This window comes from Bos indicus, chromosome 9, assembly GCF_029378745.1.
Source record: "Bos indicus isolate NIAB-ARS_2022 breed Sahiwal x Tharparkar chromosome 9, NIAB-ARS_B.indTharparkar_mat_pri_1.0, whole genome shotgun sequence".
Taxonomy (NCBI): Eukaryota; Metazoa; Chordata; class Mammalia; order Artiodactyla; family Bovidae; genus Bos; species Bos indicus.
Genome location: NC_091768.1, coordinates 26,656,275 through 26,668,579, shown reverse-complemented (window position 1 = coordinate 26,668,579; position 12,305 = coordinate 26,656,275). Strand labels below are relative to the sequence as shown.

At 39.8% G+C, this 12,305-nt stretch overlaps 1 protein-coding gene and 1 non-coding gene across 2 annotated transcripts in view; both read left to right on the top strand.

Moving 5' to 3' along the window:
* The window catches only part of NKAIN2 (sodium/potassium transporting ATPase interacting 2), a 1,176,020-nt gene extending 1,164,651 nt beyond the window's left edge, over positions 1-11,369 (top strand). The window contains exons 6-7 of the mRNA XM_070795835.1: positions 4,425-4,506; positions 8,937-11,369. Coding sequence (XP_070651936.1) covers positions 4,425-4,506; positions 8,937-8,946 — 92 coding nt within the window. The 3' untranslated portion in view covers positions 8,947-11,369. The remainder of the gene's footprint in view (positions 1-4,424; positions 4,507-8,936) is intronic.
* Positions 8,259-8,366, top strand: LOC139185049 (U6 spliceosomal RNA). Its single transcript, XR_011568634.1, has one exon. It is a non-coding gene; the product is annotated as a U6 spliceosomal RNA (small nuclear RNA).
* Positions 11,370-12,305: the final 936 nt, after the last annotated feature.

Here is a 12,305-nt window from a genome sequence, read left to right as displayed (position 1 = left end):
AACATTTTTGCAACATTCGATTGCAATCATCAATGGATGATCCCTCTCACCCTAGTTATGTTGATGCTAAAGCAAGTCCTAGCGTTCTTCCTTCCATTCATACCGACCAAAGAAACCAGAATGGTGCTTTCTTTCCATTGATATCCAAAAGATTTCTTTTGTCTCACAGGATCCAAGCAATTACTGACATTCTACATCTTCTATAAAAGGTCTTCTCTTAATTATCATTCAAGACCTTCTGAAGAAAGGGTAAATGCACTTAAATTTCACTTAGAAATTTTACCAACATCTTCCACACTTAAATCACCTGCCTTTTTTCAAAACAGCCTAAAGAGTTTATTCAGTAAATATGGCTTCCATGAGCCAGACATTGTTCTGGGTTCTGGAGCCACTGTAGTACACAGTAAATCTCATGCAGCTTACATTACGGTGCTGAGATCAACAACAAATAAAGTAGATTCATAATATGTCAGGTGGAGATGGGTTTCAATGAAACACAATAAAGCTGAACGAGGAAAAAGAAAATTCACCTCTACAGTCCCAGCAAGTCTCCAATTTGTCTCCCACCAATTACAATTATAGTTCCTGTTTCCCAAATGTTTTCTGGTCCCTGCTGCTCATATATGCCACGTACATACTACATTTTCTAATGAAGCCAAACACAAGCTCCCTTCTCTCAATTCTTTTTGTTCTGTTAAAGGCAGCAACACCCTCCCAGACAACAAATTTTGAGCTATAAGCCAAACACCTAGTTGCTATTATTTGCTCACTAAGTCATGTCTGACTCGTTTGCAACCCCATGGACTGTAGCCCAGCAGGCTCTTCTGTGCATGGAATTCTCCAGGCCAGAATACTGGAGTGGGTAGCCTTTCTCTTCTCCAGGGGATCTTCCCAACCCAGGGATTGAATCCAGGTCTCCTGCATCGCAGGCAGATTCTTTACCATCTGAGCCACAGGGAAGCCCTATGGTCCTATAGTTGTTCCAAATTAAACATTTCCTTTCTCCCACACTGCACAGTTTAGAAGAATTATAAAGAAAATCCTGAATTCTTAAGGGTTTTTAGTTTTCTTCTTCCACACCGCATGTCTCACCCAGGGCTCTACACCCCTCATTTTATCCTCACACTAATAATATAAGTGTTATAATTCTTGTGTAAGAGAAGTTAAGTGATTTGTCTAAGGCCACACAGCCGGCAACTGGTCAAAGCAGTATTTGAATCCTGATCCTTCTAACATCAGACCTCTGTTCTTTTCATTACACTCTAGATCTCCATATCATGGTTTCAGCTACCTACAGTCAACTGCAGTCTGAAAAGAATAAACAATTCCTAAGTTTTAAATTCTGAGCCATTCTGAGTACTGTGATGAGATTTCACACCATCCTGCTCTGTCCCTCCAGTAACATAAGTCATCACTTTGTCCAGCATATTCATGCTGTGTATGCTACCTATCCATTAGTACAGGGGGAAAAAAAGGCAAAGTATTGCGTAGATACAGGGTTCAGCACGGTTCATGGTTCAAGAATCCATTAAGGACCTTGAACTGTATTCCGTGGATAAGGAAGGACTGTTGTACTAGTCCACTTCTGACCAGAAGAGAAATTCTGCCTCAGTAAAAGGGTTTTAATGATTAAAAAAAAATAGAGAAGGATTAAATCATAAGAGGATATAGAGGCACCTTCAAAGCATATAACTAACTGAAAGAAACCAATCAGAAAAGGCTAGAAACCATAGGAGTCCAGGTATATGACATTCTAGAAAAGGCGGGTTGACTCAACAGCTTGGAGTTGGGATCATCTGGGGGTACCTGTCTGGGTGTTGATGCTGATTGTCAGCTGGGACCTCAGCCACCCTGTTAGCCAAAATCATATCCAAGGGTCCTTTGTTGATCTCTCCACGTGGGCTAGTTTGGACTTCCCAGTTTGGGCATGACGATTGTGTTCCTGAACAGCAAAGGGAAGTGCATGACATTTACTGGAGACAGTAAAAAGGTCAATGGTTGCTAGAGTTTAGGGGAGAGGGAGGGATTAAAGGGCTTCCCTGGTGCCTCAGAGGGTAAAGAATCTGCCTGCAGTGTGGGAGACCTGGGTCAGAAAGATCCCCTGGAGAAGGAAATGGCAACCCACTCCAGTATTCTTGCCTGGAGAATCCCATGGACAGAGGAGCCTGGCTGGCTATGGTCCATAGCATTGCCAAGAGTCAGACACGACTGAAGCGACGCAGCAGGAGTGCAATGCAGGGATTAAAAAGGCAGAACACAGAAGATTTTTAGGGCAGTGAAACCATTCTGTGTGATACCAAAACTGTGGATACATGTCACTACAAGTCTGTTGAAACCTACAGAATTTAAAACCAAAGTGAACCCCAATGCAAACTCTGGACTTTGAGCGCTAAGGATGCATCAAGGTAGGTTCTTCAGTTGTAACAAGTGCGCCACGCTGGTGTGGGATGCTGACAGTAAGGGAGGTTGTGCCCGTACGTACTGGGGGTGGAGCAGGGCACAACTCTCAGTACTTCTCAATTTTGCTGCAGACCTAAAACTGCTCTAAAAAATAAAATGTCTTTTAAAAATAAAAAGATTCCCCCACTAAACAGACATCATGGATTTTATGTCCTGTGTTCCAATTTCTACCTCTAACACTTAGGATATTAAAAAGAGAATAAAAGCTAGCCAAACTTAAACCACCAGAGTAAGATATTAGAAAAAAGTAAAGATATCCTCAAACATCTTAATTCGCTTTCTAGGTTCCTCTCTTTCTCCTTCCTGTCATCTATCTTGTCAGCGTTTTTTGTCGTTTTGCCTCTCTTGGCCCCACCACATGACCTCCAGTCCAGGAATGAAGAAGAAAAAACAAAGTTTTTCACGGCACTCTTAGTGTGAATGTTTGCTGCCACAGTTACAAAATGCACTAGTATAAAACAACCGTGATTACACTCATGGACTGCATGCTAAGAATCCAGACAAGGCACCGCGAGGACAGCTGGTCTGTAACCCCCGGTGTCAGAGGCCTCAGCTGGGGAGACAACGCCAATGCCGGGCTGACTCAGCAGCTTGGGGCTGGGATCATTTGGAGGCACGTGTCTGGGTGTTGACACTGACTGTCAGCTGGGACCTCAGACACCCTGTTCGCCAAAATCATATCCAAGGGTCCTTTGTTGATCTCTCCACGTGGGCTAGTTTGCCCTTCCCAGTTTGGGCATGACGGCTGTGTTCCAAAAGAGCATCCCTGAAGAGCAAAGGCAAGGAAGTGCGTGACATTTTTTTGATCTAGCCTTAGAAGTCATAGAGTGTCACTTCTACCACACTCCGTGGGTCCAAGTGGCCACAAAGTTCTTCCCAGGTTCAACAGGAAGGGATAAAGACCCAAACCACAGGACAGGTCGAGTGTCAAGATCACACTGTAAGCAGACACGGAATTCAGGAGATCTTGCTGCAGCCATTTTGGATAATATAATCTACCATAGTAACTCTTGCTATATCTCATTGTACCTCAAAGATCTAGGTGTGTATGGCATTTGAATGTGGCTTTTTTTTTGCTTATAAGTATGTGTAATGCTTTTAAAATGCAGTAAAATTCACATAATATAAAACATAATATTTTCACCATATTTAACTCTCCAGTTCAGTGGAGCTAAGTGCATGCGCATAGCTGTGCTGTGCTGTGCAACTCTCGTGATCATACATCTCCTGAACTTTTTACCTTCCTAAAATGAACCTCTGTCCCCATTAGGCACGAACTCCCCATCCATCCCCCGTCCCCACCCCACCCCACCCCGCTGTCCCTGGCATCTATCAATGTACTTTCTGACTCTCTGAACTTGACTGTTCTAGGTATCTTGTATAATATGTCTGCACCAAGTGTATATCGGATGCATCTGAATCCTTGGTTAGAATTTCTTCCATATCTATTTCTGACCATCTATTTGGGATTACAAACCACATGATGGCAGGGACACCTGTGCTGAGCTAATTTACATCACCTCCATCACAGCACCTTGTACCTGACAATCAGGATATAATATTATTACCAATAGTAATTGCTGATAGATACATGCACTTGAGCTATCGTCATTTTTTTACATTTGCAATGTGTTACAGAAAATCTCCACACTAACCACAAAGACATATAGCATCTTAATTGTGCAAGTGAATTTTATTGCTCCAATTAAGTCTTGGTTGCTTCAAAGGAGTATATAATTTTTTCTCCCAAGTTAATAGATTCATGTAAAGCAATAATTGAATCTCACAGTTGGGGGTGGGGGAATCACTGCCTTGAAGGAACTATCTTTTTGTCTCCACAATTAGCTACTTCTGGTTTAATAGATTATTAAAAAGGTTTATATTAGTAATCTGTATAAGACCTTGAACATGAGTATGTATCTCTTCTGAAAAGTTGACTAACTATAGCAATTGTCCCTTTCTAGTTGATTTCATAGGTGGCTTTGATTCTTACGGCTATCAGGGGCCTCAGAAGACATCTCATTTACAACTGCAGCCTATGTACATGTAAGTGCTTTACTTTGGCAGTATTCTTCTGGGATACTAAAAGGTGATTAAGCAAATGTTATTGTCGCACAAAAGAGATGGCATGTGGCTGTCCTTCAGTCATGACTTACCTCCAATACTTTCTCCTCTATTAATGTTGTTTTGACTGAGATAACTCTAATAACACTTTGTTCATAACTTTTACAAAATTTATCAGGAAAGCCATCTCTAAAGTTACTTTTTAAAGTATTCTTACATGTGTATCAACTACATAGCTAAAAATTCAATATATAATTTCTTTGAATTACCCAAAAGTTGTATATTTTGACAATGATATGACATTGTAGGTAGTTGTACGTAACTATATATAAGCTGTATGTCCTCATTTTCCCAGTACAGTCCTAGTTTACATGCGTTGTTCTGGTATACTTATTACCAGCACTCCCTATGAGACTTATAAGTGTTCTCTTTTGGATGATAAATGACGTAATAATACTCTTTAACATTTTTCTGGTGTGAAAAGTGAAAATGAAACCAGAGTATTAAGACTTAAACTTATCAGACCCTTGACTCTAGCACTCAGGAGAGCAGACATACAATCGGAGCCTGATTTTTATATCTGTGTTTAGGCAAATTCCCTTGGATAACAACTGATAACAAATTCTATATATCAGCATCAGGTGATATGCTGAATTGCAAGCGAAGATCAAAATAGAAAGTAAGCTTCCAATTCATTTCGAAATGTGAGCTTCTCTCTTTGAAGATTCGTGTTTGTTGTCGTTGTCCTCCACCATTCAGTCATTTTAGCTTTTAATATTGTTAGTGTGTAGGATGATAAACACATTTTGGGGAGTATTTCTCCTCCAGAGAGATTAAAGTAATCCTTATACATCCCCTTTTAAGCTTCTTTTCACAAAGGGAATGATCTGTGCATCATGCTGCATTTTGTGTGTGTCTCTTGTAGTTCCCCAAAAGCACTCAGAACACCACTCATAAAACAGACTTTATCAAGTTCAGCAGTCAGTCAATACTATATGTCATTCAAAGCATCCCTTCTGTAAACAGGATATCACACAACCCCTCTTTTACATTCCCAAAACCACTGCCCTAATTCAGCTATTCATTAGCTGAAGTTTTACAGTCTCTTTATTTTACAACCCCTATTCCCATTCTTCTATGTAACTATCAGTTTAATCTTCTTAAAGTACCACTCCAATTGTGTTAGACCTTTCCCCAGAAACTATCAAAAAACTCCTTATTGCCTACTAAACAAAAAGTCCAAAATCCATATCAGAACTTGCAGATCTACTATGACCCAGCCCCAAAATTTTATGGAAATATTATCTCTGCTCTTCAACTTAAAAACCTCAGAGTCTCAACTGGATGCAGATCATGCTGAGAGACACCAGGAAAATGCAATGATTTCACATTTTATAATGTTAAGAACTGCTTCCTGACCTTAGCTTCTCTCATGTTTCACACATACTCTGATGTCTCCCCTTATCTACTTTTAACAGGCCAACTAAAACTCTTGCCATCCACAAACACGATGTGTATTTTTTCAGCTGTCCATGCTATTCTTTGACACCAAATGTCTTTTCCCAAATTCTACTTTTCAAATCCCACTCTCCTTCAAATTGTATCTTAAAATATACTTCCTTTATGAAACATTTCTAAATCTTTTTCCTTTGATATTTCTTTTTGCTTCTTCCCCATAATATAGTTGTATTTCTATTTATACCATAAGGTTCCCAGCCTCCCAGAAGATTTGATAGCTTAAATAAAAAATAAGTCCTTTATATTCTTTACCATTCTTCTTGATATTATATCAATAATATACCCTTGTATAAAGTGTTCTATTAAAAACTAAAAGCAAAGCAGTAAGAGGCAGTGGTTAAGATGAGCTATGGAAGGTAGACTGTATGCGATACAATTCTTTATGACCTTGGACCTGTAACTTTATCTGAATAACTTTATTCTCACCAAGCCTGAAAATGAAGGTGTTAGTCACTCAGTCATGTCCAACTCTTTGCTACCCCATGGACTGTAGACAGCCAGGCTCCTCTGTCCATGGAATTCTCTAGACAAGAATAACTGGAGTGGGTTGCCATTCCCTTCCCTGGGGGATCTTCCCTCCCCAGGGATCAAACCTGGGTCTCTGCACTGCAGGCAGATTCTTTACCATCTGAGCCATCAGGGCCTAAGTTTCCTCAACTGCAAAACAGAGACAACAGCCTATGTACTTCATACAACTGCTCTGAATTTCTATAAAACAATGCTTGTAGAGAATTACAACAGAGGACATGTCACATACAAGACACTTAATAAGCAATTTATTAGCTGTAGGAACAATGCTTATGTTAACCAATACTACTCAGGAAAAGACTTCCTCAACTCAAATTAACATACACTGTATTTTCATTCCCAAAAGGTTTCCTCTGTAAACAATGTATCACATCTTATCAGCCCAAGTAACATGTAACAATATGCTTGTGCTCAAAAGTAGACCAGAGTATCTGTAAGTTCTGCAATTTCTTGCTTCTAACAAATCACACATTTTTATCACATAACATTACACTGTGCTATTCAGTATGAATGATCAATAAAGATTAAAATATAATAAATTGGGTATAATCATTATTTAAGGATAAGTTCTGATAATAACATGAGAATGCTAATTATATGTAATCAAGAATATATTTTCAAATCAGGCATTTATAATTCTGTTTTCTTTAAAGAGAGGACTCTTCAAATTTAATGTCCAGAAAGAAATTCCTTGAAGACAGAAACTTCTCATGATTTTATGAAATACTTTTAGTGGCAAACCAAAAGTAATAAATTTTTTTTTCCTTACTGCCTGAAAATGGTTAAATTATATCAGAGTCTTCAAGTCCCACGGCTCATGAAATTAATGTTTAACAAATCACCAGTCAAAATACCACTCCCATCACTTCTACAAAGCATCCCCTAGCAGACCTCAAGTACTAGAACACTGAGCTTTTATTTTACAGACGAGGAAACTGGATGAAAGGAAAGGAAAACACGGGTCACACATCTTGTTAGTTATGTGGCCCCAGTTACCAGGCAGTGTTCCTGATCCCTTAGTTTTGTTTGGTTTTGTTTTTTCCAAATTCTTATGTGGACTGTGAGTTCGCCCTGACATGTCATTCCCTGACTTTAAATTCATTTATCTTTCCTTCCTCACACTAACGTGGCTGCCATGGTTCCATACCTGCCTGCATCCTCCCCTTTTACTGCGTTCCCTTATATTCCGTTTTGGTTTCACATTATGTGGTGTTGGATGAAGAGCTTTTTCAACTGTGTAGCCCTCAAAAACAATCATTGGAGAGTCACTGCCTATTAAAATCCCATGAAAAACTAAAACCGATTCACGTATAAACTCCATTCCCTGCTGGGAGGCAGAGACCTGAGCCTCTCCCGTGTCTTTGTCCTGTGGTGGGCCTCCTCCTGTCAACCTGCCATAAACAAGTCTCATAAAGTAAGAGTAATTTAACATCATGGGCCAGGTCAAGCACTCCCATGATATTATATAGCAACTGGAAATAAAAGCAGTTCCTTAGAAGGAAAACAGATGCTTAAAAGCAATGCGCAATTTTAGCTGTGGGGTTTCCACTATACCCAGCAAATCTTCAATGGCTCAGAGCCTGGACAAGGCTTTGGAAACACTACCCCTAACTGACCTCCATTCATAGCTGTGTTTTAGTTTCTGTAGTCAATGAATAAACAGTTTTCTTTTTAAAAAGTTATGTTGGGTGCTCGCTTCGGCAGCACATATACTAAAAATTGGAACGATACAGAGAAGATTAGCATGGCCCCTGCGCAAGGATGACACGCAAATTTGTGAAGCGTTCCATATTAAAAAAAAAAAAAAGTTAGGTTGGGTGAATATTCTTGATATATAATTCTTTGGATTATCTATAATCCATCTCAAAGGGAAAAGTTTTCATTAATTTTTCTCTTACAGTTTGGAGGACTTTTTGAAACCAATAATGGCTATGAAGTTGCTGCACTTAACATTCCCATGTTTGCAGGTTAATTTTCTAACAAAGTAGCTGCTTTGACTACCACTGACCTATGTGCCGAAGCAGGTCCACATCTATTGGGCTCCCTGTGGCGTAAATGTGGGAATATCCCACGCAGTAACAGGCCACCATTTGAAACCAATGCATTCTTTTTGGCAGCCTAACTGTACAGCAATACATAGTCATTTGCCCCCAGAAAATGGATTTTAAATTACCATAGCTGGCCTCTCTATCCAGAAGGTTGCACTGAGGAAAAAGTTGAGAGGAGGAAAACTGTCTATTTAAAGCACAATTTGGGCTTTGGACTTTTTTTTTTTTTTTTTTTGGTTTACTCTTGCGCTTGGAGAGGTGAGCAAAGGGTACTGAGCTCTCACCCTTGATTAAAAACATCTTTTTTCTCTCTCTCAGGTCAAAATAACACAAATGGCTTCAGTACATCAGCTCCTGGACCTTTCAAAGAACTTGTTTCGCGGTGGCCTCCTGCATTTTTTGAAGAGAAAGAAGCAACTAAGTTTAATACATACTAACAAAACATAAAGCCTCCACATGCACTGGAAGAGACACGCACACTCACACACACACACACACGCACGCACGCACACACCAATTCTTCTTGGCCTCCTCTTTCTATCTGAAACAGACAAATATGCAGGACACGCCCCTCGTGGATTTCCAGAATGCAGGCTCCTTTCTCCCAGGTCTTTGCAAAGTTCATAAGGAGACGTGTTGGCGCCCTCTGCTGGCCGTCACTAACTCCTCTACAGCCCAGCCGGGCGGCCTCTGCCAGCTGCAAAGTCATCCAGGGCACAGTAGTTTGAGAGCCCTGTCTTCTGCCCTCCATATGTCTTGATAGCACCACGGCTATGTAGGCAATGTAATTGCAAAAACAAACACACAAAACATACCATAATGACCTTGTAACCGAAGTCTGAAACGGCAGGTTGTTTGCCCTAAAGGCTGTACCGTACATACTTGCCTTAACCCACCTAAGTTGTGCGCCTGAGAGTCCTCAGTGCAGACGTCCCCAAGTCACTTCCTTTAGGCTAACACACTGCTGTTAATTCCGAATGAGTTCAAGTCTGTGTGTGTGTCATGTCAAGAAACAAGACTGCATAGCTCAGCAGCTCCAGTGTGTCTGTGTACGAAAACTGCCAGCTGTCAGCCAAGTGCTTTCACCATTGAGCCTCCATGGTGGCCAAAAAGAGACAAGTAATAGTAACAAAGTAATAATCGTCATCTTTATAATTCTTCAATAAGGTCTTCTGAGGGGGTTGGGTGGGACAAAGCAAAACATATTAATCTACTAAACTCATTAATCTCCGGGGAAGCAGAGAACAGAAACGGCTTAACTCACTGATTTTCTTTATTGCACTCTAGGTGCTTTTATAAGTATCTACAAATGTCTTTTACTAACACAGAAACAGCTGTGGATTTCTATCAACAGAGGCCAACTGAATATGTATTAGCTATGTTTACTCTTTTATATCTAATTCAAATGGAAGCCCCTATGTAGGTGAACTTTTTTTCCTAACTTCAGCGTACGAGATTATTTTTTGGGTGGGCGGGGGGAACAATAGTTACCTTGGTGAAATATCTGAGATCTCTTTGTGGTAATTGGGGGATCTGTTGTGTGTTAGAGTGTATTTTAATCCTCCTGTATTATTGTGGCAGAAAAACTGTGCTGTTAATGTAGTTGGCAACAAGATGCCTTTGGAAACTTAATAGTAGGTCAATGTGTTTATGGAATATTCTGAATTCCTAGGACATTTTGTTCTATATATTCAAGCATTATTTGATTTTCATTAGTGAAAAACATAATTAGCTCAGGCTTGTCAGGAACTCAGATGAGTCATTTTCTTTTTGGTCCACCTGAGACACTAAAATCAATTTCTTAGGACTATTAATAATACACCATCTTTAAATGCAGTGAAATTTGGACTTGAAAAGTTATAAATTGGCATGGAGCAACTTTTTCTCTTGGTTTCTATGAAGTTTCAGTTATTGGGCTAGCCTACTTTGAACGTTAGCCCATCCAAAGCTACATAAACCAGTCCCATTACTGTGCCTGCATGGGTGTCTGTGATCTACACACATATGCATTTGAAGGTAACAAAGGAACAAAGGTTACTAGTAGAACATAAACTACAAAAAAAAAAAGTTCCAGCACTTGTGCTTGAATTTTCTCAGTGGTTTGTATATGTTTGTCCATATATACATGCATAAAATATACAGTCACAAACATGTCAGTGAAACCTCATACGATGATTTTATAGTGACATGCATGTTTAACGTATGAGAAAAATATTTACCAATGTATCATCCTTTGATTCTTACAATATAAATACTACACATGCCAGAAATTATTCTAATGTGACTATTAACATGAGGTTTCACTGTACATTCATGCTGTGATGAGACTCCACCCTTCTAAGACATGTATATGGATAGAGGTTTAAATGCACAGAGAACAAAACTCTCATATTCCTGCTTTACGTTGCAGCCAAGTTACCATCTAATCACTACGATCATCACCACCAAAATTTTCAAAACCAGTTGTTGACTACTAAACAGGAATCAGTGAACAGGGAGCACAGTAGTGTGATTCTATCTGGAAAAACATCTAAGTTGTACAGCTGTATCCTCCTCAAAATCCGGTGAAGAATGCTATTTTTCTAGGCTGAGCTTTTGTTATAAACCTAATATTCAGAAGGCAAGAAGTTACAATCCTGATGTGTCTTTCTTTCTTTTGCATTTGTTAATTATGAATGTATTTTTAACAGAGTGATTTTTTTGACTTACTAGTGTAATTTGCATTTTAAAAATAAAAGGAAAAACAACTAAGTTTCTGAGCCATCCCTGAAAGTCCATGTTCCTTCTCAAGGTGTACCTGATGACGTCACTGACAGGGAAACCCTATTTCAGTGACATGGAGGCAGAGCTGATGTTCTACACTGTACGGCAGTAAAAAGGAATTGCCAGGTCTTGGTACTATTTCAGCTCAATCACAGGTAACATGCACTTTCATTATCTCCTCACACTAAGGGTTCTTTTACAAGACCTTCTGGAATAGACTTGCTGTCATTTGGAGAACTTTTTTTTCTATCCCTCCTCTATTTGGAATTCAGAGTTAGCATCCAGCTAATATCTGGATTATAGAGCACTATATTTTAAAAACCTTACATTAACATAGGGAGGCTTTTTCATTTTTGCATGTCAAATTATTTAAAATAGAATAATTTACTCATTTACTGCCCCTCTGATAATGAAGATTTGTTGTCAATTTTAATGAACATGTTGAAACAGGATAGGCAAGGTGAGACTTCCCTGGTGGCTCAGATGGTAAAGTTTCTGCCTACAATGCAGGAAACCCAGGTTCAATCCCTGGGTTGGCAAGATCCCCTGGAGAAGGAAATGGCAACCCACTGCAGTATTCTCGCCTGAAGAATCCCACGGATGGAGGAGCCTGGTAGGCTACAGTCCATGGGGTTGCAAAGAGTTGGACATGACTGAGCGACTTCATTTTCACTTTTTACTTTAGCACTTGTGACAGCAGGGTCACAATTTCAGCTGAGGTTTGCCATACGTACTCAAGGGACTGAGGGCTTGGGCTGCTCCAGGCTGCTGGGGTTGTGTCCTTGCTCTCACAACACACAGACACACACCAGCCCCCAGAAGCCAAAATGCCACAACTGACTGAAAACAAGGAAGGCTTTGAGGCAGCATTCCAAGAAGCTGAAGATCAGCTTATAGTATTTCGCTTCTGGGCCACGTGGTGAG